Raw genomic sequence first — 24,795 nt, forward strand, 5'->3', positions numbered from 1 at the left:
ACTTGAGGATCCCCCGCAGTGGATGCTGAGTGGGCAGCATTTATCTCGTATTGTAGCACGGTTCCTTTATAACGTTTGTTAAGACAGCATAAGAGTCCATATCGTGAGATGAAGCGCCGCAGGTAGACTCCTTCGGGAAAGTGGTTCTTCCTGACCCGGTCAGTCGATGCCTCCGGGGAAGCGGTCCACTCCGGATCTTGTCCCGGTCGACGCAGAACCCTTAGAGCAAGAGCGTCAGATTCAGTCGTCGCCACATAGCGAGGGGGGGGGGGGGGGCAAGAGAGAGGAGAAGTGGCGGTGAAACAGGCCTTCGTGTAGTTGAAGTACAAAGTATAGTATGAATTATAAAAATAAGTCTTCAATCGAGATTGAAACACTTCTACAGCGGTTGCCGCTCCAGTTTCTGCAGGTAGGGCTTTTCACGTTTAAAAGAACCAGATGAAAAATGAAATAAACTCTTTTTGGTTGTTCTGTTTCCTAAATCCATTAATTGCATGATTTTATGGGGCAGATCTGCCACATCCAATATGGCAGACGCACTCACATATCACAGCGATGGAGGCGGTGTCTATGTACGCATGTGCTATCTACGCCGCCGCTCACCTGGTCCTCACAGGAAGCTGTGGACTCGGAGTCGCACTCAGCAGCGCCTCCGCAGGGTCACCACGGACGACGTCAAGGACGACGTCCCGCTGTCGGACGGTCCCGTTGGAGACGTCAGACCGGCGCGCAGAGGAAGCGGAGTGCTGCGTTTGGCACGATATTACCTCATCCCCATTTGCATCCCCGTACTCTGGATCTGTGAGTATACACAATTGCCCAAGAGAAGGTTCTCGTCTGAAGAGACAAGTTTCTAGTCCAATGTGAAGGTTTTAGTCCTGAGAAATGGTTGTAGTCCAGCGATGAGCTTCTAGTCACAAGATAAAAGTTATTGTCCTGGAAGAAGGTTGTAGTCCAGAAAGATCTAGTCCAAGGAGAATGATCGAGTCCTGCGAGAAGATGCTAAGCCCCTTTTCCACATCCAATATGGCGTCAACATCAGTGTAAAAGCTTCTAGTCACAAGATAAAGCTCATCCAAAAAAAGGTTATAGTTCAGACTGAAAGTTTTAGTCCAATGTGAAAGTTGGCGTCTGGAGAAATGGTTGTACTCCAAAGCCAAAGTTCTATTCCCAAGAACTGGTTGTAGTCCAGAGATGAGGTTCTAGTCTCAAGAATTGGTTCTAGTACTGAGATAAGGTTCCAGTCCCAAGAAATGGTTGTAGTCCAGAGATGAGGTTCTAGTCCCAAGAATTGGTTCTAGTACTGAGATAAGGTTCTAGTCCCAAGAAATGGTTGTAGTCCAGAGATGAGGTTCTAGTCCTAAGAATTGGTTCTAGTAGTATCAGAATCAGAATCAGAATCAGAATCATCTTTATTTGCCAAGTATGTCCAAAACACAAGGAATTTGTCTCCGGTAGTTGGAGCCGCTCTAGTACAACAGACAGTCAATTTACAGAACACTTTGGAGACATAAAGACATTGACAAAATGTCTTAGTAAAAAACAAAAACCTTAGTAAGATAAGGTTCTAGTCCCAAGAACTGTTTGTAGTCCAGAGATGAGGTTCTAGTACTGAGATAAGGTTCTAGTCCAGGCTAGAGAGATGTTTGTCTAGTCCCAAGAACTGTTTGTAGTCCAGAGATGAGGTTCTAGTACTGAGATAAGGTTCTAGTCCCAATAACTGGTTGTAGTCCAGAGATGAGGTTCTAGTCCCAAAAATTGGTTCTAGTACTGAGATAAGGTTCTAGTCCCAAGAACTGGTTGTAGTCCAGAGATGAGGTTCTAGTCCTAAGAATTGGTTCTAGTAGTAAGATAAGGTTCTAGTCCCAAGAACTGTTTGTAGTCCAGAGATGAGGTTCTAGTACTGAGATAAGGTTCTAGTCCCAAGAACTGTTTGTAGTCCAGAGATGAGGTTCTAGTCCCAAGAATTGGTTCTAGTACTGAGATAAGGTTCTATTCCCAAGAAATGGTTGTAGTCCAGAGATGAGGTTCTCGTCCTAAGAATTGGTTCTAGTAGTAAGATAAGGTTCTAGTCCCAAGAACTGTTTGTAGTCCAGAGATGAGGTTCTAGTACTGAGATAAGGTTGTAGTCCAGGCTAGAGAGATGTTTGTCTAGTCCAGGGAGAATGACGTAGTCGTGAGCGATGGCAATCCTCTTTTCCACATCCAGTACGGCGTCAACATCAACGCGCAATCTGTCTACGTATGTCGAAGGCGTGACGCGCGTTCGACTTCCTGTTTTCAGTGTGCGAGCCGTTCATTCGCCAGATGAAGGGCGGCGGCGCTCCCTCCAACATGGTACGACCCGCTTCCTGTTTTGGCACGCTCACCGGCCGCCCCTCTATCGTATCGCGCCACCCCCTCTAACGACCCCGCTGCCCCGGCAGATTTCCGGCCGCGGCAACGAGCTGTTGGAGGAATTCTACGCCAAGTACAACGAGTTGAAGGCACGCCTCAACAGCTACGAAGAGATGATGCGCAGAGACGGCAAAGCGCCACTTTGGGCCACCGTTCCCAACTACGCCCTCGAGTCAGCGGGTGAGGACCGCAATGAGTCTAACGATCATCTCATTATGCCAACGCTTCTCATTATCCGAATATGCGAAGCCGCCACAGCTGTGAACGAAGCGCTGGGCCGAACGTAAGACAAACAAACGTGGCAGACATTCAACAAACGAACGCACGACGTGCGATTTGGGGGAGTAACGAATTCCGTGGGAGGAGATTGCGCAATTTGATGAGAAAATTCACTCACTGGGAGAAAACTTGTTGCGAATGGAAATTCCCAGGATGACGATTTTAGTACAAAACACAATCATATCACTTCCTCCTTCGAAAGCGGATATTTTTCAAATTGTAATCATCGACAATCATCATTGTAATTACACATTTTCTCCCGGTAATGTAATGGATTACAATTATTACATATGATCTCATAATGACATGTACTCTGTTACTCCCGAGCACAGCGTGTGACAAAAGTATGACATGCCCGCTTATCTAAATGCGTGAAGCCGCAGCGGCATCCGTGTTGTTGAGGGTGGGTTTTTTTTTTCTTTGCGTCGGCAGGCGCCAGCGTGCTGTGCAGCGCCACGTCGCCGCCCTACAAGCTGAAGACCGCTCGCGTCGCCATCCTTGGCCTGGAGTGGGGCTTCCAGAAGGCCGTGCAGTCGCACGTGGTCATCGAGGTAACGAACGCGCGCACGTTCACGCCTGCGCCCGCTCCTTGACGCGCCGACGCCGCTCCCGTCGCAGGGCAAGTCGGAGCTGAATCCGGGTAACTGCTGGGCGTTCGCGGGCCAGCGGGGCAACCTGACCGTCGTCCTCTCGCACCCGGTGGTCGTCAAGAGTGTCACGCTGGGACACGTGTCCAAGAGCATCTCGCCCACCGGCGAGATTCCGCACGCGCCCAAAGATTTCTCCGTCTACGTGAGTCCGACAGCCCCCGCTCGCGTTTTCCACGTGGAGGCTGACGTCCGGTGTCGCCCTCTAGGGGATGGAGTCGCAGGAAGCTCCCGGAATCAAACTCGGAACCTTCAAGTACAACCAGAACGGACCCATGTTCCAGAACTTCTACATATCTGTGAGTCGAGTCGCCAACGCACGCACGCACGCACGCACGCACGGCCCGGGCGCTTTTGCCGACGTTAACTTGCGTCAACTGCCACAGAAAATATTCCATTCTCAAATATGAGCCGTAGAAAAAAAATAAAATAATAAAAAAAAATAAAAAAAAAAGTCCTCAGGAATATGACAAAAACGGGATCAATCTGGTATGAAAAAAGTCGGAAAGAGTTTGAAAAAAACGTATGATAAAAGTATCATCAAGTATTTTTGAAAATAGTAAGACAAAAAGTAGGAATTGCAAAAGAGTGATAAAAGTCGGAAAAAAAGTATTTAAAAATAGTCTGAAAAAAATGAAGAAGTATTAAAAAAAAGTATGAAAGAAAAAAGTATGATCAAGGGATGCTAACTTGTTGTAAACTATGGAAAAATGACTGAAAACATGAAAAAGTATGCCAATGTAAGGAAAGTATAAAAAAGTATCCTAAAAGTAAAAATATGAAAAACTTATGGGTGTAAATGTAAAAGTTGAAAAAGTAAATTAAAAAAATGTTTTTTTTTAAATGTGAAAAGGTATGTATGTAAATGCTGGTAAAGTTGGTATAGTATTATTATTCGTAGTATTTTTTTAAAAGTATGATAAAGTATGACAAAAATAAGAAAAGTATGAAAAAGTATTTAAAAAGTACAAGAAAGGTTAAGACGAAAGATGATAATAAATGTGAAAACTTATTAAAAGGATGACAAATGTATGCAGTGTGAAAAAAATGTATTACTAAATAAATACCTAAGGTAAAAATATGTATTTAAAAAATATGAAAAAGCATTTTTTTTAAATCAGGAATAAGTAGGTAAAATATGAAAAGTAGCAAAAGTTATACCAAAAGTATGAAAAACATCTGACATAATTTGAGTTTTCCAAAAAAGGATTTGGAAGTTTTTGAAAAAGTTTGAAAAACGTATGACAAAATATGAAAAGTATGACAACGGTATTAAAAAGAATGAAATGTCTTTTCGTAATGTATTGATTTGAAAGTATGACAAGCCGGTCGAACGATGACGTCGCTTGACTTGCTGTTGTGTTCAGGAGCAATCGGATGCGGCAGTGACGCACGTGACGCTGAGCGTGCACAGCAACTGGGGCGACGCCACCTACACGTGCGTGTACAGCTTCAAGGTGCACGGCCGCTTGGCGTCCTGAGGCGCGCGCGCGCACGCACACGCTGTGGACACACGACGCAGCCGTGGACGCACGAGTGCGCGCACACACACACACACACACAAAGACACGACGCTTCCCGCGATGCACTACAAGCACTTTCAAAAGTCCCAATGATGCTTTGCTGCTGCTGCTGATGATGCTGATGATGATGATGATGCTGCTGCTGATGATGATGATGATGATGATGATGATGCTGATGATGATGATGATGATGATGATGATGATGCTGATGCTGATGCTGATGCTGATGGTGCTGCTGCTGCTGCTGCTGCTGATGATGATGATGGTGATGATGATGATGATGATGCTGATGATGATGCTGATGCTGATGATGATGATGATGATGATGATGTTCGGTTCAGGCCGCCACCAACGCTGCTGCACTTTACACACAACGCGTGCAATACTGTGTATTCGCACGTTTATATTATTGTAGTCGTACATAGTTTTTTTTAACCTCGGTCATAAAGTGGGACTGCTCACGATCACGACAGGCGTAATATTATATTTCATGTGTAATAAAGACAGTCCCATGGTGATTGTCAGTGGTTTCCTTCAAATCCTCCAAATTCGAGACGTCGCGCTTGACCCCAATTAGCAAATGTAGCATGTTTGTGCTTTGAAACCAGTAGATTCACCTATTGGTGGATTACAACAACAATGAATTAAAGGGGGGGCACGACCCCCATTTTTAGTGTGAAACACCTATCGGTGGTATATATATATATATTTATATATATATATATATATATATAAATAATTATTGAATAAGACAGGTATATATATATATATATATATATATATATATATATATATATATATATATATATATATATACCTGTCTTATTCAATAATTTGTTTTTTTCAATAACAGACGTCAGTTATTGGCGGCCAATAGCGGGCGTCCGCCGGATAGGAGCTAAACTCGTTTAGCGAAATTCCCCAATCGCTTTGTCCGTCCGCGTACGACCCGGCGGTCGTGAAACTCAAATATTTTGCAATTTGGGGACATTCATCCGTCCGGCAGAACCTCAGGTTACCAATTTCCATTTGTTCTGGACCGAAACGTTTGCAAACCGAGCTAACGTTTTTCCCGCCGGAATGAACGGAAACGCAAGGAATCCGTTGCAGCCGCGCAACGGCGTTTTATTGACCTCATTTTGATCATTGTGTGCTTCGAAATGCCCGCTACGCCCGCTCAACACTGCTAAAGCTAAGAATAATTGACCCCGGTGAACTTTTGCTCTCCAACGCCTCATGTTGAATGCGTGTGTGCGCTAGCGACGGGACGGACAACGCCGGTGCCGAGCGCACAAGAGTGAAAGCCCGTATTGGCGCGTGTATGGCGTTAAGAGAAAAAGAAATCACGTGACCGATACAGGGAGTGTGTCGTTTGGATGTGCCGCGCCAAATTGTGTTGCTCAGGAAACAAACTGTCGACATGTGGCGGATTTGTTGGATTTTGGACTTTTGCTTGGCCTCGCCTTGTTCCACTGACTTCATGGATCCTTCCAAGAACTTTTCCCCGTCTGGAATCATTTGGATCTTTTGACGCCAAATAAGGTCAATCTTTGTCTCCGTTGAGTATTGTTTACTGTTACTCTTTTCACGAAATATGTTTGTACTCTTTTCTGGTAAGAGGTTTGAATTGTTTTCAGATAAATGAACTTTAGATTTTGTTGTAGGTGAAGTGAGCGCCACAGACCCAATGAGAGCACTTCATCGATGCCGAGGCATTATTGAACCCGATCGGCGTGCCAATGAACAATTGGCAGATACTCGTGTGAGTACCCCAGGTATGTTGAAATTCTCACCCAAAAATTTGAATTTTCACTAATAGTTTCTTGCACACAAAAGGCGATATATTGTTTGTAAAAAATGACAGTCCTTTAATAAGCTTTGAACAAAATATTTGCTTTTGGCGTGCAGTTCCTAACAAGCGAGCAGTGGATGAGGCTGAGGCTTGAAGCAAATTTGAAACTCTTCTCGTAAAAAAAAAATCAGCAAACAAATTCAGCAAATGAAATTATACAATCATGAGATCATATTTTAAGTAAAGGATTAGCGATTAAATATGATTTGACAGGCTGATGTTGGGTTTGCTGCATGTAAGCTTGTCCATTTTATTTTCATTTTGTTTACCTGCAATTATTTTAGAACTACTGCAGGGGTCACTGTTGAGTGACCAACACAGTGTCAATACAGTGCTGACACAGTTGGTGTAGTGTGTCAATACACTCCTTGAGGTGTCATCATACCATCACTAGTGTGCGCGTGCGAGTGAGGTGGGACTGCATCAGGGATCAACCCTGAGCCCCTTCCTGTTTGCAGTGGTGATGGATAGGATGACAGGTGAGGTTAGACTGGAATCCCCGTGGACCATGATGTTTGCAGATGACATTGTGATCTGCAGGTGGAGGAACAGTTAGAAAGATGGAGGCATGCACTGGAAAGCAGAGGAATGAAGATTAGCCGAAGTAAGGCAGAATATACGTGCATGAATGAGAGGGGTGGAGGGGGAAGAGTGAGGCTACAGGGAGAAGAGATACCGAGGGTGGAGGACTTGAAATACTTGGGGTCAACCGTCCAGAGCAATGGTGAGTGTGGTCAGGAAGTGAAGAAACAGGTCCAAGCAGGTTGGAACGGGTGGAGGAAGGTGTCGGGTGTGTTATGTGACAGAAGAGTCTCTGCTAGGATGAAGGGCAAAGTTCATAAAACAGTGGTGAGGCCAGCCATGATGGACGCATGAGAGACAGTGGCACTGAAGAGACAACAGGAAGCAGAGCTGGAGGTGGCGGAAATGAAGATGTCGAGGTTCGCTCTCGGAGCCGAGGTTCGATGTTTTGGAGACAAAAGTTAGAGAGAGCAGACTCCGGTGGTTTGGACACGTCCCGAGGAGAGAGAGTGAGTATATTGGTAGAAGGATGATGATGAGGATGGAGCTGCCGGGCAAGAGAGCGAGAGGAAGAGCAAAGAGAAGGTTGATGGATGTCGTGAGGGAAGACATGAGGGCAGTCGGTGTTGGAGAGGAGGATGCAGGAGACTTACAGGCTTACGTGGAAAAGGATGGCGCGCAGTGGCGGCCCGTGACGGGACAAGCACAAAGGAGAAGAATAATATTAATTAAAAAAAAAAAACCTCAAAATAGCAGGAAGGACCATAAAGCATGATTTACAATATAGCGGGGGTTTACTGTAAACCCGTTTCAATGTTGGCTCTGACTTGTGCGCTGTGGCTAACTTATTTTGTGTGTGCATGCGCCTTTTTGGAGAGTTATAAACGTGCGCCCCCACGCCAACCAAATGTCTGCCCGTCGGACGCTCTCGGCGCCGACCCCGCTGGGGTCACCGCTAGCCCTAAATGGCCGCCAACTCCCGCAATGCAGCGCAGCCTTTTGCTTCGTGCCACTGTACAAGTCTGCTAGCAATCGGGACAAAAGTGACAAGTTTGCTTTTGAAGAAACCCTGGCAATCTGAAAATGGGCCCTTCAGACTTCCGGGGTCTTTTCGGGGATGGATTCTTGAGACTTTTTTTGTCAGTCAACTCATGTCAGGCTGGCTTCTCGGGCTGAATTTTTCCAAATAAATTGAGCGTACTTAAGAGTTAGGATGAATGGAGAAAAATGGTCAATTTCGTGAGAAAGGGGCAAGCTATGATAATGGATTTATTTAGCCTGAGGGAAAAAACAACAACAAAGGAAGTTCAAGAGGGCGTTCGCACAGTGTGCTTGGGCCCAAATATATTTGGAAAAGGAATTCCATGATTCAGCATTGACTTTGGATTTGACACACGTAGAGAGTCGAACTCTCGCCGAACTCGTCCGTCCGTCTCCTTTTGGCACATTAGGTCGAATACATTGGGTGTGAAAATACGTCAAGCGATTTTGCTGGTGATGTGTTCAAGTTGAGTTCTTCCAAAAGTTGGGGTTCTGGTTCATGCGCCTCTGGAAGTTGTCGTACCACTTGAGGATGCAGCTGGACGGCACGAAGGTCTCGCTGGGGTTGGGCGTCATCTGCGCCTGCGTCACGGCGAACGACGACGCGAAGTTGTACAAACTGTCCAACATCTTCTGCGTGAACAGCCGCAGCGTGTCCGCGGTGGACGCCGCCGCCCCCGACACCGGCGTCTGCTGGGCCAGCTGCTCCAGCGGCTCCACCGACACGCCGACCTGCGCCACGGACGGAGCGGCCGAGGCCACGGTGCCGAAGGGGTGCGCCCCCCCGGCCTGGCCCGCCTTCAAGCCCGAGATCTTGAAGATGGCGCTCGGCTTGTCGTTGGCGATGAAGCCGAGCAGCTGCCACACCGGCCCGCCGCTCTCCGGGTCCGGGAAGGAGAAGTAGACCGCGCCGCCCATGCCGGCGGGGAACGGCACGGTGCCCAGCATGAACACCACCACATGGTTGACGCTCTCGTATTCCGAGAGGGTGAAGACGAATTTGTCAGGGGCCACCTGGACCGCATCGGTCTGCACCAGGCGGCCGGCCACCAAGCAGCCGAACATGGCGAGCCGCTTGCCCGGTGCCCCGCCTTAGCTTAGCCGCTAACGTCAGATACCGCTTGAGTTCCTGCTATAGTAGCTCAGCTACGGGTCTAGCATTATTAGCTGCTAACAGCTAGCCGCCGTCCGCTCCGCATGGACTCAGGACTGCTAGCTCGCTGGACTGCCACACAACCGATAAACGACGGTGGAGAGTTCCAGAAGCTCTCCAGGTTGCTGACTGTCGCTTGTGCTCGGCTATCGATTACACGCCCTGGGAAAATAAATGTGATGTATTTTGTCATCATTAATATGATAATAATAAGGGCAAAATATTGTATTTATAAATGTAAATATGGACATCTGAAAACCTACTTTAACACACTTTCACGATGACACTGTTGCCAACATCAAACTTATGACTAGTAAAGGCTCTAAAAGCTATATATTTGTACAAGTTTAACTTTCTAAATTATTTGAATGCATATGAAACAGCCATTTTAATGTGCTGAATACGGTTTATTCAGAAACATGCATAAAAAAAACTCAAGTAGTATTTTCCCTTTTCAGGTTTGAGGTTTGTTTTTATGACTTAATTGGATATAAGATATGATGTAAGTACTGAAGCAAAATCGTTATTTTAATTTATTCGGTCGTTTATATGCGCTGTTGTCACTTCTTTTAACAAAATAAAAGGAACGAAATGCAATAAAAGTGACTTGTAATATTTTCAGCAAATGCTATATATACATTCCAAACAAGTCCAGCAAGTAACGTCAAATAATATGTATTAGTAGTTCTGTGTTATTGTATTTTTATGGGGCCTTTACGACAAGCTGATGATGCTTTTATTTTGAAGGGGCGAAAAGCCGCCGGAAGTTCACGGTGTTCCAGGTCCTGCTACAACTGCTGCTCTTTAAACCAACTACAACGTCAAAACAATTGTAAATAAGCGAAATTGTTCTTTTCGACCGTTTGTGTACCATCAACGTCCTCCTGTGGGGATTGTTTTATTGCGACTCGCAGGTAATTGCACGTCATTTTTTGTTCCGTGTGTGTCAGCTTTTGGACTTTAGCTCGACTTGTTAGCCGCTCGATGCTAACTGACGCGAGTTGCTCTTGTCAAGGCATAAGTTCGTAAAAGTCCCCAAGTTCTGTGCAGTAAGTCGTTGTCTTGTTATGTCCAGGACTGGCACAGTTTAGAAAAGGTTTAATGACTTGTTTGTGCTACTATTTTGATGTTAATCTGTCATGAAAGAATCGATGTTTTTAATGAATGGACTTCATGAGGTGTTTGCTTCATTTTAAAATAATGAACTATTGTGTCAAGAAAGAATGACTTTAACCATGTTGCCGGTGGAGTCGAATTAACTGCGCAACACGAAACGTTGATACTAACAAGCTGTTAAAGAAGTAAAGTTGTTAACATCAAATCGTGTGCGTTGCATTGTGGGAAATGTAGGCAACGTGATTGGCTGTGAGTTGCTGATTCCTAAGAAGAAGAAAAGAAAATGGCGAGCGTCCACAGTCTCTTGCTAAATGAGGATGCATGCAGTCAGCTGAGTGAACATCAGCGAGCCGAGTTCATCTTTGATTGGCTCAGCCGCCTGAAGAAGCGCCTCCCTTCCAGCGACAGGGTGAGTGCAAAATGCGAAAACAAGTCGGAGCGAAACTCTACACTCTCATTTGCCAACTCCCACATCGTATCACCAGGCCAGGCCCCGCCTTCCGAAGCCGCACACATTCAAAGTCACACATACTACAGTAGAGAATGTGAGGATGGCCACCCCGAGTGGACAAAAAAATAAATACCTGCACCTCAAGCGGGTTTTGTGTTGGTATTGTTTAATAACAGGAAATAAATTTTGATCTGAATAATCGTCGGATGTCATCTCTCCTCTACCGAAGGCCGTCATCAAACAGAACCAGCGCCGCCTCGTGGACCAGCTCTCGGGCGTTCTGGTGGGCTCGCCCGGCCCGCCCGCCCGCAGGCTGCTGGGCCACTGCTTGGCGCTGTTGTTTCGCCTTGGCGACCCCGTCCCTTCCAGCTTACTGGTGGAGCGGTGCAATGACATCATCCGCGTCAAGGACGACTCGCCGTCGTGTCTCCCCAACAGACTGTGAGCCACGCCGCCACAAAACGGCAGACAGGTTTACTCCAGACGCTGTCTTGAGACCGTGTGTGTGGCTTTGCGTTAGGGCCGCCGTAGCGTGTCTTGGTGCCATGTTCGAGCAGCTGGGCGGGATGCTGGGCGGTCTCTTCAAGGACACGTTGGCCAACCTGCTGAAAGCCCTGAAGCACGCCGAGGTTGGTGTTTTGGAAAGAAGCACTTAAACACTGTAATACCGAGAGCACTTAAAATAAATACAGTGAACCCGCGCTACATTGCAGATTTTAAAGCGACCGTACTTATATTAGTTTGTACAGCATACGGGCAAGTCCGAATTTCGAGTTGTGTGCCGTGTTGTGGCAAATTTTGCATAGTTTCCCCACTTTAATGTTTAATATAATATAAATATCAGACAAATGTAACGCAAGTGAAATGTAAATGCTGTTTTTAAATGGTGATTCCATTTATTACGGAAAAACAAAAAAAACTGTTCAACGTGACCTGGCCCTGTGTGAAAAAGTAATTCCCCCCTAAACCTAAGAACTGGTTGGGCCATCCTCAGCAGCAACAACTGAAATCAAGCGTTTTCTAGAACAAGCAACGAGTCTTTCACATCTCTGTGAAGGTATTTTGGCCCACTCTTCCTTGCACAATTGTTTGAATTCAGCAAAAATGCATGAACGGCCTTTTTAAGGTTTCAAGTCTGGACTTTGACTAGGCCACTCCAAAACCTTCATTTTGTTTTATTAGGCTATTCAGAAGTTGACTTGCTGGTGTGCTTTCGATCGTTATCCTGCTGCAGAACCCGTGCGCTTCAGCTTGAGGTCACCAACCGATGGCTGAACATTCCCCTTCAGGATTTTCTGTTAAAGAGCAGAATTCATGGTTCCATCAATCACAAGTTGTCCAGGTCCTGAAGTTGAAAAGCGGCCCAAGACCATCACACCACCACCACCACTTGACTGTTTGACTGTTGGTATGATGTTCTTTTTCTGAAATGCTGTGCTTCATTTACGCCAGATGTAACGAGACACACACCTTCCAAAAAGCTCAACTTTCATCTGGTCAGTCCATATAATACTCGACCAAAAGTCTTGGGAATCATTTAGAGGGTCAAATCAACAAGGTCAAAAGTAAGACGAGCCTTTATGTTGTTTTTGATCAGCAGTGGTTTTGGCCTTGTAGCTCTGCCACGGATGCCATTTTTGCCCAGTTTCGTCCTTATTGTTGTCCCATGAACACTGACCGTAACTGAGGCAAGGGAGGCCTGCAGTTCTTAAGAAGTTGTCCCAAGTTCCTTTTCTGGCCCCCAGGATGAGTCATTGCTGTTCTCTTTGGCTAATCTTTGTAGGCCGGCCACTCCTGGGAAGGTTCACCACCGTTCCATGTTTTCGCCACGTGAGGATAATGGCTCTCCCTATGGTTCACAGGAATCCTAAAGCTTTAGAAATGGCTTTTGTAAACCTTTCCAGACTGACAGCTGTCAATGACTTTATTTCTCAACTGTTCTGGAATTTTGTTGCAGGCTTTTTAGATCTCTTGTCTGACTTGATTTTGTCAGGACAGATTTCTGTTAAAGCGATTTCTTGATTGAACAGGTCTGGAGCTAATCAGGCTTGGATGTGATCAGTGAGAATTAACCAAGAATTGTCATTTGCCACAGTGAAATCATGATTTAACAAAGGGGTAATTACTTTTTCACACGGGGCCAGGTAACTTTTGAATAGTTTTTTTCCCCCTTAATAAATGAAATCACCATTTAAAAACAGCATTTCACGTTCACTTAGGTTATATTTGTCTGATATTCACCTTTCTTTGGATGATCTTAAACATTAAAGTGGAGAAACTTTGCAAAATCTAAGAATTGGAGAAGAGGGCCAATACTTTTTCACGGCAGTGTATGCTTACTTCCATTAGCCAGTCTATGGCGTTTCCCACTGTATGATAGCATCAAGCTCGTGGACTTGTTTGACGAAATGATATGGTTTGATTGAACACTTTGGTGTTTGAATACACAATGTTTCAATTTTACAGTAAACATCGACTGGGAGTGACAAATAAAATCTCAAATATTTTATTTGGAGAATATTGTGAGTGAGACGGTCTTTTTGTTCCGTCAAAGTAATGTATGATATTCTGTGCCATTTCTTGGCAGTCAGAGTGAGAAGAGGCAAGCGCTAAGCAAGATGTTAAAAGAGTTTTGAGTGTGTATGAAAATGTAGTTCTGTATGGTTTCTTTATGTCGTGGACTTTCACGGGCGGGTCTTCCATTGCACCTGTCCGGCAGATGTTCACTTCTAAAAGCGTGTCGTGTCAGTCTCAAGGTCGCTACGAGATCGTGGCTTCGCTGGAGAGGATGCTGCGAGGCGCAGGCGCCGGCGCCGTGTCGGCTCACCGCGATGTCTACAAGGCGGCCCGGACCTGCCTGATGGACCGCTCCATGGCGGTGCGATGCGCCGCCGCCAGGGTGAGCGCCGGGGACGTCTTCCTCATAGACGTGCATACAAGACTCATTGAGCAGGTTGGCCCGTTGCTGCGATATGTCAGCGTGTCTGTTTGGATGACCTCGCTGCGGTCGAGCGCGCTCCTTAGCGTGTTAGTTTGCGGGCTAGCAAATGTAATACGATCATGTTTGACGCTATACCTCAGCAATTTCAGGACTAAATTGTTCAGTGTGCACGTTTTCAACACTTTAAACTTATGTACTTCGAAACAAAAGACGATTATGACTTATGTGGGACTTGAACGTTGGAACTAGCAGACAAACCCTCCCTTGTTCCAGTCCTTCTCACTGCTTTCTCGGCACCTTATCTTTTCTTATCTTTAGATGTTAGAAATGGACAAAAAATAATCTTTGAGTGTAAAGCGGTTTTTATGATTATCGCTCCATTTTGCCACATCGACGTGCAATTCTGCACGAAAGGCGGCGTCTGCGTCTGCATGTCGACGGTCTCAGCACTCCGCTCTGCCGACAGTGCCTGCTGGAGTTGCAGCGCGAGGCGGCGTTCCTGTGGACCAGCGAGCTGGAGAACGCGTCCACGCTGTGCTTCCGGGCCTTCGAGGGCTCCGACCGTGACGCCCGCGTGTCGGTCGCCAAGCTGCTGGGAACTTTGCTGGCGGCGGCGCTGGAACCCAGGAATAACGGCGGTACGACAGCGAGTTAGTCATAGTCGTCATCCCCGTTCACTGTATAAGGATTTTAATATAGTGCACTACATGGATGACTTCAAAAGTCCACTATAAACCTTGATTATAGGGATGAGGGAGTAGGGAATAAGCGAATGCTGCGTTCTGAATCATTCACTCGTTCCCAGTCCCTGCATGAGCGCTGCATGGTGGCAGTGAACTCAACTGGCTTCGCGACAAGCAGCAGTTTGTGAACAATTCTTCTCGATTGCCACTCCCAGTTGAAGTATACTGGAAAAGTCAACTTAAAACTAAGTCAATTGCACGTTGTGTATTTCAAACAACCAAACAACTGTGCCTTAAGAATACCCGTGCTAGCTGAATGGTAACAAATAATGGAAAACGGCATTGGCGGGCTAACACTTAGCCTCACTAGTTATTCAATGGATATTTGAACACATGGTGCATTAACACGTTTTTCATTTCAAATATCCCTTTTTCTGGGACTCGTAAAGTTGATCTTGTGTCGACGGATAATATAGCAATACTCGGACATGTATTCTTTATCCTCTGCGAAGAACGAGTGTGGCTTACTGTGGCGCTGAGAGCGTCTCCGCGCACAGAATGTAGAAGAATGTTTATGCTTGAATTATACAATCCGCGATATGCAGAAAACAGGTGAGCGGACTTCCTGTGTATGCCACGCTAATGAGCACGGCTACGGTTTTAATGACATGATTGTTTGAAACTGAACTTGCTCAAGTTTTGTTTTATTTATGGCTGGTGTCTTAGGACAAAAGTTAAACACGTACAGTATATCATTTATTTATTTAACGGTGTTATATGGAAAAGCGAACAAGCCTAAACATGGGCTATTGTCATCTTTGCTAGCTCTTGAAGACCTATCGTGACCTTTAGTTTTTACGCGTGCTTTATCACGGCTCCCTTCGCCATTCACCCAAACAGGAAGCAAGCGCTTCGTCCGGTTTTGCCGAATGCGGACCAAGTTGGTTGCGCGTATACCGGATTAGCCAATGCGCGCACACCAGAAAGACGAGCTCAATGCTCAATTAGGGCTGGGTGGTATGGCTGAAAAAAATGTATCACCATATGAGTATTTCATTACAATTGACCTTATGAAAACCAAAATAAATGAAACCCGTATCTCAAGCCACTACTGTATGCTGCACTCCGTTCTGTCGGCAGAGTGATTCCCAACACAGCCAGAGACTCCTCCTGGTTTCTGATGATCTCTTTCTCTCCCCAGCAGCCCCCAGACCAAGCGGGCGAGGCCGCAGAGCCCTGGAGGAAGTCATGGATCTGTTGTCCGTGGGCTTCGTAAGGGGCGGCGCCGGCTTCCTGCGGGCCAGCGGCGACATGCTGAAGGGGACCAGCTCTGTGAGCAAGGAGGTCCGCTTCGGCGTCACACAGGTGTTTGTCTGCGCTCTTCCTCGTCCCCCTCTGCGTCCTCCCCAGAGGCGATCACGTGGCTTGACTCGTCAGACTGGATTGGCCAATCCTCCTCCTCCTCTGCAGGCGTGCGTGGTCTTTGTGTCCACGATGGGCGGCGCCTGGCTGGAAGCCAACTTGGCGTCCTTCCTGTCGCTGTCGATGGCGCTGGCGTCCAACACGAGGGCGACACCCACGGCGGGCGACGCCGCTGTCATCCGCCGCTGCCTCTCCTTCATCCTGAGGAACACGGTTGGCTCGCTCCTCAGCGAGAAGGCGCAGGGTAACGCCGCCAGACACCTGTGCGCCATCGTGGAGACGCACAAACACGCTTTTGGTGAGGACGTGTCAGCGGACGGGACGTGGCCCTCTCCTTTAGTGCCGTGGTATAGGTTAACAAACAGTCATTAAAAAAATACATTTTGCCATAAATAAACTTGAATGTAAAATGAATTTGTATCCGATTAATCGATAGGATAATAAATTCTAAAAATATTCAATAATGACACTCCTAAGCAAATCGCATGCTAGTAATGTTGCGTACGTGCGCGTGCGTGTGTGTGTGTGTGTGTGTGTGTGTGTGTGTGTGTGTGTGTCTCGATGGTGCAGTGGCTGATGGGAAGACGGAGGGCAAGTTCGGCTGTGCGGACGTCACCTCCAGTCAACACGGGTTGGTCTGCTGCCTTTTGGAGTTGGGAGCTCTCATCCAAGGCTTGGGCTCCACTGCTGCCCCTCTCTTGAGTGACGGAAGCACAGGTCTCACACACATACACGTATATCAGAATCAGAATCATCTTTATTTGCCAAGTATGTCCAAAAAGCACACAAGGAATTTGGAGCCGCTCGAGTACGACGACAGACGGTCAATTGACAGAGAACACTTTGGAGACAGAAAGACATTGACAAAAAAACCCCAAAAAAAACACGTCACTGAGCAGTAAAGGGTTGCTAGTTATTTGGTAATGCCGGTACAAGTCCTCAAGGGTGGGTAGGGGCCTCCTGAAGTCCACGATCATCTCTACAGTCTTGAGCCTTTTCAGCTCCAAGTTGTGTCGGCCGCACCGCACCTCCGGCCGCTCCGCTTCCTGTCGATATGCAGACTCGTCACCGAATCACACGCATACACACACGCACACACACACACACGCAGACGAAATCGTCCTGCTGTGTGTGCTGCTGTGCGCGTGGCCTTGGCCATCTGGGGGACAGTATATACTAATACACAGTGGACATGAATTTTACGTTCAAATCTCTCTTTTATTGGGTGGGGAATCAATACCGAAAACACTTCCTGGAGGTTTATCCCTGCTTGTTCAAGAAATGTGGGGGTTTAAAAAAGACAAAACCAAAAATGTTCGCAGTAATGCAATTATAAAGGCTGTCAGTTGCGGTCTGGCCCAGTCCCTCTCCCCTGCAAATAGCGCGCATCCACGGTAGGCAAACAGTCACAACACCTCAGGAAGCCGCAGTGATCTTAAAGAATAAAGAATATATGGCTGTGAGTATTGTTATATTGTTTGCAACAAATATCTGTTGCTTAGAGTTATAACAGACATTGATGCTAGTTTTGGTAGCCCGTCTGTTGCGCTTTAAATTGTGTGTTAGCATTAAGCTAAATAGTCTTCTCGAAAGCAAAGCCGTTTAGTTGTTTTAAATTCACGATGTGTGTGTATTTCTGTGTATGTATCTGTTGAGTGTTTCATTTGACCGCAAACGTCAACTAGGAGTGGCAATAAACGGCTTAAAGCCTCTTTTTTTGAAGAATTGTTGTCTCGCTGCCTAAGTCAGTTGAGTTCACTTCCACTGTACAGCGCTTATATCTAAAGTTTGTGTGTGTGTGTGTGTGTGTGGGCGCGCAGGGCTCCCGGACGTGGTGGTTTCGGTCCTCCTCCACCCAACGTCCTCGGTCCGCCTGGCCGCCGCTTGGTGCCTGCGCTGCGTCGCCACGGCGATGCCGTCCCAGTGCTCCCCTCTGCTGGATCGCTGCGCGGAGCGTCTGGCGGCGCTCAAGTCTTGCCCCGAGGCCGTGGCCGGATACGCAGCCGCCCTCGCCGCCCTGGTGGCAGCGGCGCAGCACTGCCCCCCCGGGATACCGCACGCCAAGGGCACGGTTGGTCGCCACCGAGGTTGTGTCAGGTTGGGCCTGACCGAAAGGCCAATATTAGCCCTTTTTAAATCTAGAAATGTTGTGTGATCACTCGTGATCTAAAAAAAATGAAGACGAAACACTTCCGGATCCGCGCCAATGTTTTGCGAGTGTTTTCAGAGGTTGCTGGAGCCAGGAGCCTTGAAAAAATGTTTTTCAAAAAACCACTTGCTTTGGAAAATGCTTCTTGCCGTCTGGGGAAGCCACTTTTCTCCCAAAAAAATCGACATCGGTGGAGACGTATTTGTTTTCATTTACGTTCGTTTCCGTGTTTGTCAGTCTTTGGTGCTTCTTTGATTGGCTACATTTTGTGTCGCGTCACCATTGTCGGCATCCTGATTCGGAAGTTGTCGGTGTTCCCCACACACAATGAAGTGTTTTGGTCGTAAATATTCAACACGTTCATTATTTAAGATTGTCGTCCCTGACCTGTTTTTTTTGCCCTTTTATTTTTTTTCTGTGGACCTGGGTTCACCTGTGTGGGTTATCTCCGGGTACTCCCAACTTCCAAAAACATGCACAGTAGGTTGATGGACCAAACCAACACCGAATAGCTTTTTTGACCCCCCCCAAAAAATTTGATTGAATCCACAAATTAATTGTTCATCAGAATTTTTTTTCCTGCCGAATATCAGCATCTGCCTTCAAAACTCCATATCGGTCCTAGTGTTAAGTTAGTTTGTAACGTCAGTATCGTCCACGTCCATTCTAATCCCGCACGGGCGCGCATGTGTGCAGGTGGTGGTGGATCTCGCTGAAGACTTGCTGCGTTCGGCCTCTCAGAACAGTCGCATCGCTCTGCAGAGGACGCAATCCGGCTGGCTGCTCATTTCGTCCGTCTGCACTCTGGGTACTGCACTTCACTGACATTCATTGTGTTTATTGATTTGTTAATTTGATAGGGGTAGAAAATGTGCAATGACTGAGAAGTATGTAGAACTGAATTGAGGCGATCGTGTGTTTTCCTGTTTTCCTGCGTCTTTGTTTGCATCAACGGTTATCCAGCGCAGTTGCCACATGACGTTAACCAGCTACCGGCACCTACACTCCGAAAATGCGTCTTCATGGCCGTCCGTGTTAGAGCGCCTCATTGTTGGCTATGAGTACGCGTTCATCATTCAGAGACAGACGGAAGAGTGAGGAGAGGAGAGCAAATACAAAAAAGTCAGACTTAACAGGCAGAATGTGGACTGGACCTTTGCGCTGGCATGGCTGTTGTAGAGCGCCTCGTTGTCACCGTGAGGAAAAGCCCCAACCGACAACGCGATATCATTCCAACCACCGGAGGCTTTAAGCAGATTTTTTGTCATTTTTTTTCTGACTCAAATGTATAGTTATGTGTAGGGATAAGAAAGATGCTCGACAAAGTGGCATCCATTTGTCCAGGTCATAGTCGTGCTATTTGATTGAAAGTTGACAGTTGAGCGGGCTGTGATTTGAGTGCACTCTGTGGACACGCCCACAGAGTTTGAGATTGGCTTGATTTTATTACGATTTTCAAGTCTCATTTTATAAACTTGATTTTTTTTTTTTTTTTTTTTTTTGTAATCCTTGAAATTTGGGGGGGGGGGGGGTTGTTAACAAAGCACTGTTCTATGGTCGGTCAAATTGACAAGAAATACTTTCAATTTAATTTTCAATTTGCACTGCACTTATGTTCCAATCACAATTGGGTGAGGTTCATTTTTGGGGAAGGGTGTTTGTTTGATTGCGCTGCACTTTTATGGAAATTGTTTTACTATGGGGAGAGAGACGCATCAAAATTATTTGCATGTATTTTTCAAATTCACAAAGATATCCGCCATTTTTCAAATCCATGACTATATCCGTGGATCTGAAAAAGACGTGCAAATAAATTTGAGACATGTCTCTCCCCATATTTTACGTGTGCGTGCGCACATTTTTGCGTGTTCAGGTCCGGCCGTTGTGGATCAGCACCTCCCACGCCTCCTCCTACTGTGGCGCTGCGTGTTTCCCGCTTCCCTCCGGGAGCAAGAGATGGAGCTGAGGCGAGGGGACCACTTTACGTGGAAGGTGACGCTGGAGGGCCGAGCCGGGGCTCTCTCTGGTCAGTACTTCTATACAGCGGAACCTCGATTAAACGGATCCAGATATTACGGATATCGGCTGTAACGGACCATCGGGGCCGAACACTGTGTCCAAAAAATAGTTTCCAGTTGTCACTTGAACCGGCGTTGAAAAGTCTGTTCGTTCCAGAATTGGCCACTGTTGTTTGCGGTCGCTGTGGCACGATATATTGGAGAGAAATTTCTCGGTCTCACACAACATGACGAGACATATGGCGGCCATGTTGAATGTGGTGACATTTGCAGCCGATGCATTGCCAGTGGTGGCGCAGAGAGAGCATACACGGCTGCGCTGTTAACTTAAAGATGATTAGGACCCACTAGTCTCTGGAGTCTGGAACGTGCTACAGTTGGTACAGTCCATTTTTTTTGTCAAGCCATTCGTATATGGCAACAGATTTGGAACTAGGAAGCACACTTAATTCCTCGCGGCTCATGGAAGCGACCTGCCTCAACTTGCCACTAGTCACTACGACAAGAAGTACACCAGCGTGGTAAGTTTGGATCAAATTAAAAACTTTTCAAACATTTTAAGCTTTTTTTTACAATTATTTACAATAACTTTGTACTGGACTGGGTGTTTTAGGCCGTGAAAAAAAGTGCAAAACAATTTTGTACTGTACAGTAATATGGGTACATATGGCTCCAAAAAATGTGCTTCAATATAACGGACAATCGGCTGTAACGCAAAAAGCCCCGCCCCCATTAGTCTGTTAAATCGAGGTTCCACTTTACAGTGTATACACACAAACAGACATGCAAACACTGACTCAAACGCACACAGACGTACGTGTTGTTGTTGTTGCCATGCTGCGTGTGTATTTGTGGTCAGCCATGAAGAAGCTGCTGCTCGACTGTCAGGATGTGTTAACGAACGACGTCATCGCTCACCTCCTGACGCCCATCGCGTGCGCCGTCGGCCTCCTCCCAAAGTCAGTCGCCCTTCGCTCATCCTTCGAGTCCACGCTAACCCGAGTCGAGTCGGAACCGGAACCGCGCTGACTCTTTCCCGGTGTCCGCAGACTTCCCGCTCTCGTCGGGTCGTATGGTTCCCGCGTGGCGGCGTGGACGCCGGTTTACCGCCTGCGAGTGTACGAGCTGCTCGCCACGCTGCCGCCGCATGTCTACCAAGGTAGCGCCTCCATCTTCTCGCACTCTCCTCATCCGCTCACTGTTCAATCGTCTTGTTGGTGCTCGTCAGAGAGTTTCGGTTTGGTGATGAACCAGCTGGTGTCGGACCTGCTGGCGCAGGAGAACCTCAACCAGCCGTGCTCGGAGCTTGCCTTCCTGCCTTCCCTCTGTCACCGCGACGACCTGCCGCTCCTCGGCCCTGCCCTCTGCGAAAGTGGCCACAGATACATTGAAGATCAGGTGAGGGTCAGCAGCCGTGTAACAGGATTTGGACTGATCTCTCAAGACCCACACAATATTGCGTTCTGTGACCCAAAAAAAAAAGAACTGAAGCTGCCAAAAGAAAGACGAGACTCTGTTCTTTCACCAGAAAAAAAAAAGTTGTACAACTATGAAACGCGCCTTGAGCGATGCTGACTCACGGCATGGCTCGAGATTTTTTACACGGCGTTTTTCATTCACTGCATCAGCACGATCATGACACACACTTTCTACTACCTACTGTGATACATACTCCGTCTGTTTCTACCATACTGCGTTGGAGTGGGAGGTGCCTAACTTGTCCTACTTCCAACGTGTTGCGATTTCACTCACTCATAATCGACGTGACGAGCTGAGATTCTACACCTAATCGTTGTCTTCTACTTGAAAGCTGTGCTGATCTCACATCCAAAGAGATGCAACGCCACCATCTAGTGGCGTCTGTCCAGCATTACAGTTAGATAGAAGCTTGAATTTCAGACGAGCCAAGACCCTCCCTCTACCACGCCTACCTGTTGAAAAACGTACTTGACACATACCTTCGTCTGTGGCAGTAAACACTTGTATTCCATCGGCGACACGTCAGGTATAACCTAACCCTAACCTGCTGGATATTGAAAAGTCCAAGTTTTCTGGGAAAACGGGCAAACGCACTTATCCATTATTAGGACATTTTATGACCCTTTCGTAGTCAAAATAAGCCAAAAAGTCCAGGCAGACATTTTGAGGCTTAGGCGTTAAAGGGTTAGTGAATAGGAACCACAGCAGCACATCTACGATTGCCAACACGAAGAAACTTGTCGGTTAGCTAATTTAATACAGCCTCCCGCCGCCAGTTAGGTGTTGTAATAAACACTTGAACAGTTAGCCAGTTAACAGCCGCCCAACTCTACGCTCTCATTCGGTGACGCCCGTGTCACTCACCAGGCCTGGCCCCGCCTTATCAAAACATATGCACTTAAAGTCACAGATACTACAGTAGAATGTGAGGATGTAGACGCAAATCATACCTGGTTGCAGTCAGTGATCTGCTTTCTTTAGCGACCACGGAGGCTCTTGTACATGCTCAGTAACATTTCTAGGAAACCGCTCGCATTCTTGGAAGTGTGTGGACACTCAAAACAATGAAGTGGATATACAGCTAAAGGAAGCTCGCCATGTAAATAGAATTACATAGAATTACACAATTCGGCAAAGTGACCTTAACCTCTCTGCTGTGGGTTCACATATAAGTTCATTCTGCCAAACACCTCACATGCACGCTATTGTGTTTATTAATGAAAAATCAATTCTTACCGACAATCAGAATACTCGATTCCAAAAATATTCGATAGCTGCAGCCCTAGTACATGCTTAAGTTAGCTGTCGGCTTCGATGATGCGATGACGTTTCGTAGGTGCACGCCGCCGGAGGGTCCCTGGACGACGACCCGTTCGCTCTCTGCGACCGAGGCGACGAGGCTCCCGTGCCAACTCTTCCCGCCGCCGCCCTGACCGCTGCCGCGAGTCGCCTCTTCGGACTCCTCTTCCCACACATCATCGCCGCTCAGAGGTTTGTCTTACGTCCTCGTAGATCGCAGCACGGGTGCGTTTTAGTGTGACGCTTCATGTGCCGTCGACTAGGGTGAAGATTCTGGAACAGTTTGTCGAGGCGCTGAAGCAGCTGAGGAGTCAACGGCAGCAGACGGTCCAGATGCATGTCTGTGCTGCCCTCTGTAGTCTGCTCAAGGTACTACGCTGTCTTTGAATTCCATACAGTGGTCCCTTAAGGTACGAGTATTTGTTCTGTGAACACACTTGTATCTCAAATCATCTTTCCCCATTAACATTAATAGAAAATCTGTGATGCAGTGGGGAACACTGTATACAACATAAAACTAAAATAAATAAGGAATGAATAAATAAACCTAGCTACTGGTATCACAATACCAAAATTCTGACCTCGATACGATACCCGCATAAAGTACCTCAATACTGGTACTGCAATGAAATTTCCCTATAACATCATGGGAGAATCCACTGACTTTACTCACATAGCCTCGTGAGCTGCGGACTCTGAGTTTTCGTGGTGGTGGGCAAAAAGCTAACGCGTGCTAACAGCGTGTTAGCAGCAGTTTGAAGCCATTTGATTCTCGCGAGCCCTCCCTCCACACTCAAAGGCAGCCAATGACCTGACTGTTGGCTTTTTGTGTACTGGCCTTTCATGTATGTTTATTTTAGTTTATTTTTTTAAACTACCGGTACTAAAAGAAATGGTACTGTGCAATTTTGTTTACGTCAAAATTCCTCAGTGCGGTACTTGTAACGGTACTTGGTGCAACACTAAACCTAACCCGAAATAAATACTAATCAAACAGTTGTCCTCAGGACCCGTGCGCCACCCGAGGTTCTTTGGGCCCGGAGGAGGCTCGTGTCCCCGTGCTGTCTCTCCTGCTGGGGGCGCTGGACAGCAGCAGCCCTGTGCTGCGTTGCGCGGTGGCCGAGGGGCTGGCGCGGCTCGTACAGGTCGTCGGAGATGCCGGCTTCACGGTCGCCGTCTCGCTCCTCTGCTTCGACAGGTGGGAGCGACTTGAAGAATTTCCTAACGCTGTCACGCTAAGTGCGTCAGCAAGCTCACAGTGTCCACGTGGTGCGTCCAGGCTGAAGAGCGCCCGGGACGCGGCGTCTCGCAGCGGCTGCGCTCTGGCTCTTGTGGCGCTGCACCGCTACGTGGGAGGCATTAGCTCTCCTCAGCATCTCTCCACGTGTCTGGGAGTCATCTTCACGCTGAGTCAGGACGCCACCTCACCCGAGGTTCAGGTACGCAGACGCAAGCCGGACAGAACCTTACTTAAACGGCGAATGCGTCGACATACCACATCGGCCGACGCGCCGGTCACAATTGGCCTGTTCAGCCATCTAAGAACTCACAGTTCCTAAAAGCTGCGACGTGCTCATCATCCTCGACGTGCTTCTTGATGTCTTATTAACAAGTTACGCTCCAGAACGCTATTCATAGTTTCAATTGTCTGTCAGTCTGAGTTTGAGTTTATTAAAAATTCATGGTCACGGTAAACACTGAATTGAAGACTGCAAGAATTTGCACGCTCAATGATAACACTTTCATCGCGTGCTCCCTCCGGTTAAGAGGTGATCAGCTTCATTTTCAAACCACCTGGAGACCTTTGAGGGAGGACTGTCTGA

The 24,795-nt window shown here is 47.0% G+C and overlaps 3 protein-coding genes across 17 annotated transcripts in view; 2 read left to right on the forward strand and 1 right to left on the reverse strand.

Moving 5' to 3' along the window:
• Nucleotides 1-608: 608 nt before the first annotated feature.
• On the forward strand, nucleotides 609-5,531 carry LOC133479617 (SUN domain-containing protein 1-like). The gene is made up of 7 exons (XM_061776826.1): nucleotides 609-801; nucleotides 2,285-2,337; nucleotides 2,427-2,577; nucleotides 3,109-3,227; nucleotides 3,295-3,468; nucleotides 3,533-3,622; nucleotides 4,691-5,531. The coding sequence occupies exons 2-7, from the start codon at nucleotides 2,308-2,310 to the stop codon at nucleotides 4,802-4,804; spliced, it is 678 nt and encodes a 225-aa protein (XP_061632810.1). The 5' UTR covers nucleotides 609-801; nucleotides 2,285-2,307; the 3' UTR covers nucleotides 4,805-5,531.
• Nucleotides 5,532-5,806: 275 nt separating this feature from the next.
• The window catches only part of heatr5a (HEAT repeat containing 5a), a 33,238-nt gene continuing 14,249 nt past the window's right edge, over nucleotides 5,807-24,795 (forward strand). For 5 of the 15 annotated variants that reach the window (XR_009788869.1, XR_009788870.1, XR_009788871.1 and 2 more), the window contains exons 1-19: nucleotides 10,149-10,328; nucleotides 10,765-10,939; nucleotides 11,211-11,422; nucleotides 11,502-11,610; nucleotides 13,731-13,880; nucleotides 14,389-14,560; nucleotides 15,807-15,970; nucleotides 16,076-16,325; nucleotides 16,598-16,744; nucleotides 17,848-18,098; nucleotides 18,873-18,984; nucleotides 20,050-20,202; nucleotides 21,054-21,153; nucleotides 21,244-21,353; nucleotides 21,423-21,592; nucleotides 23,010-23,164; nucleotides 23,236-23,341; nucleotides 23,980-24,170; nucleotides 24,252-24,411. Coding sequence is in view for 12 of the 15 variants with exons in the window: in XM_061775842.1 (XP_061631826.1) it covers nucleotides 10,814-10,939; nucleotides 11,211-11,422; nucleotides 11,502-11,610; nucleotides 13,731-13,880; nucleotides 14,389-14,560; nucleotides 15,807-15,970; nucleotides 16,076-16,325; nucleotides 16,598-16,744; nucleotides 17,848-18,098; nucleotides 18,873-18,984; nucleotides 20,050-20,202; nucleotides 21,054-21,153; nucleotides 21,244-21,353; nucleotides 21,423-21,592; nucleotides 23,010-23,164; nucleotides 23,236-23,341; nucleotides 23,980-24,170; nucleotides 24,252-24,411 (2,838 nt within the window). In the remaining 3 variants the exon portion in view is untranslated. Of the gene's footprint in view, nucleotides 6,389-6,510; nucleotides 6,622-9,454; nucleotides 9,591-10,148; nucleotides 10,329-10,764; nucleotides 10,940-11,210; nucleotides 11,423-11,501; nucleotides 11,611-13,730; nucleotides 13,881-14,388; nucleotides 14,561-15,806; nucleotides 15,971-16,075; nucleotides 16,326-16,597; nucleotides 16,745-17,847; nucleotides 18,099-18,872; nucleotides 18,985-20,049; nucleotides 20,203-21,053; nucleotides 21,154-21,243; nucleotides 21,354-21,422; nucleotides 21,593-23,009; nucleotides 23,165-23,235; nucleotides 23,342-23,979; nucleotides 24,171-24,251; nucleotides 24,412-24,795 lie in introns of those variants that run through there. The other 10 variants (XM_061775833.1, XM_061775838.1, XM_061775837.1 and 7 more) reach the window with 4 other exon arrangements.
• hikeshi (heat shock protein nuclear import factor hikeshi) lies at nucleotides 8,523-9,326 on the reverse strand. Its single transcript, XM_061775846.1, has one exon. It carries the CDS (start codon nucleotides 9,324-9,326, stop codon nucleotides 8,724-8,726), a length of 603 nt encoding a protein of 200 aa, XP_061631830.1. The 3' UTR covers nucleotides 8,523-8,723.

This window comes from Phyllopteryx taeniolatus, chromosome 6, assembly GCF_024500385.1.
Source record: "Phyllopteryx taeniolatus isolate TA_2022b chromosome 6, UOR_Ptae_1.2, whole genome shotgun sequence".
Taxonomy (NCBI): Eukaryota; Metazoa; Chordata; class Actinopteri; order Syngnathiformes; family Syngnathidae; genus Phyllopteryx; species Phyllopteryx taeniolatus.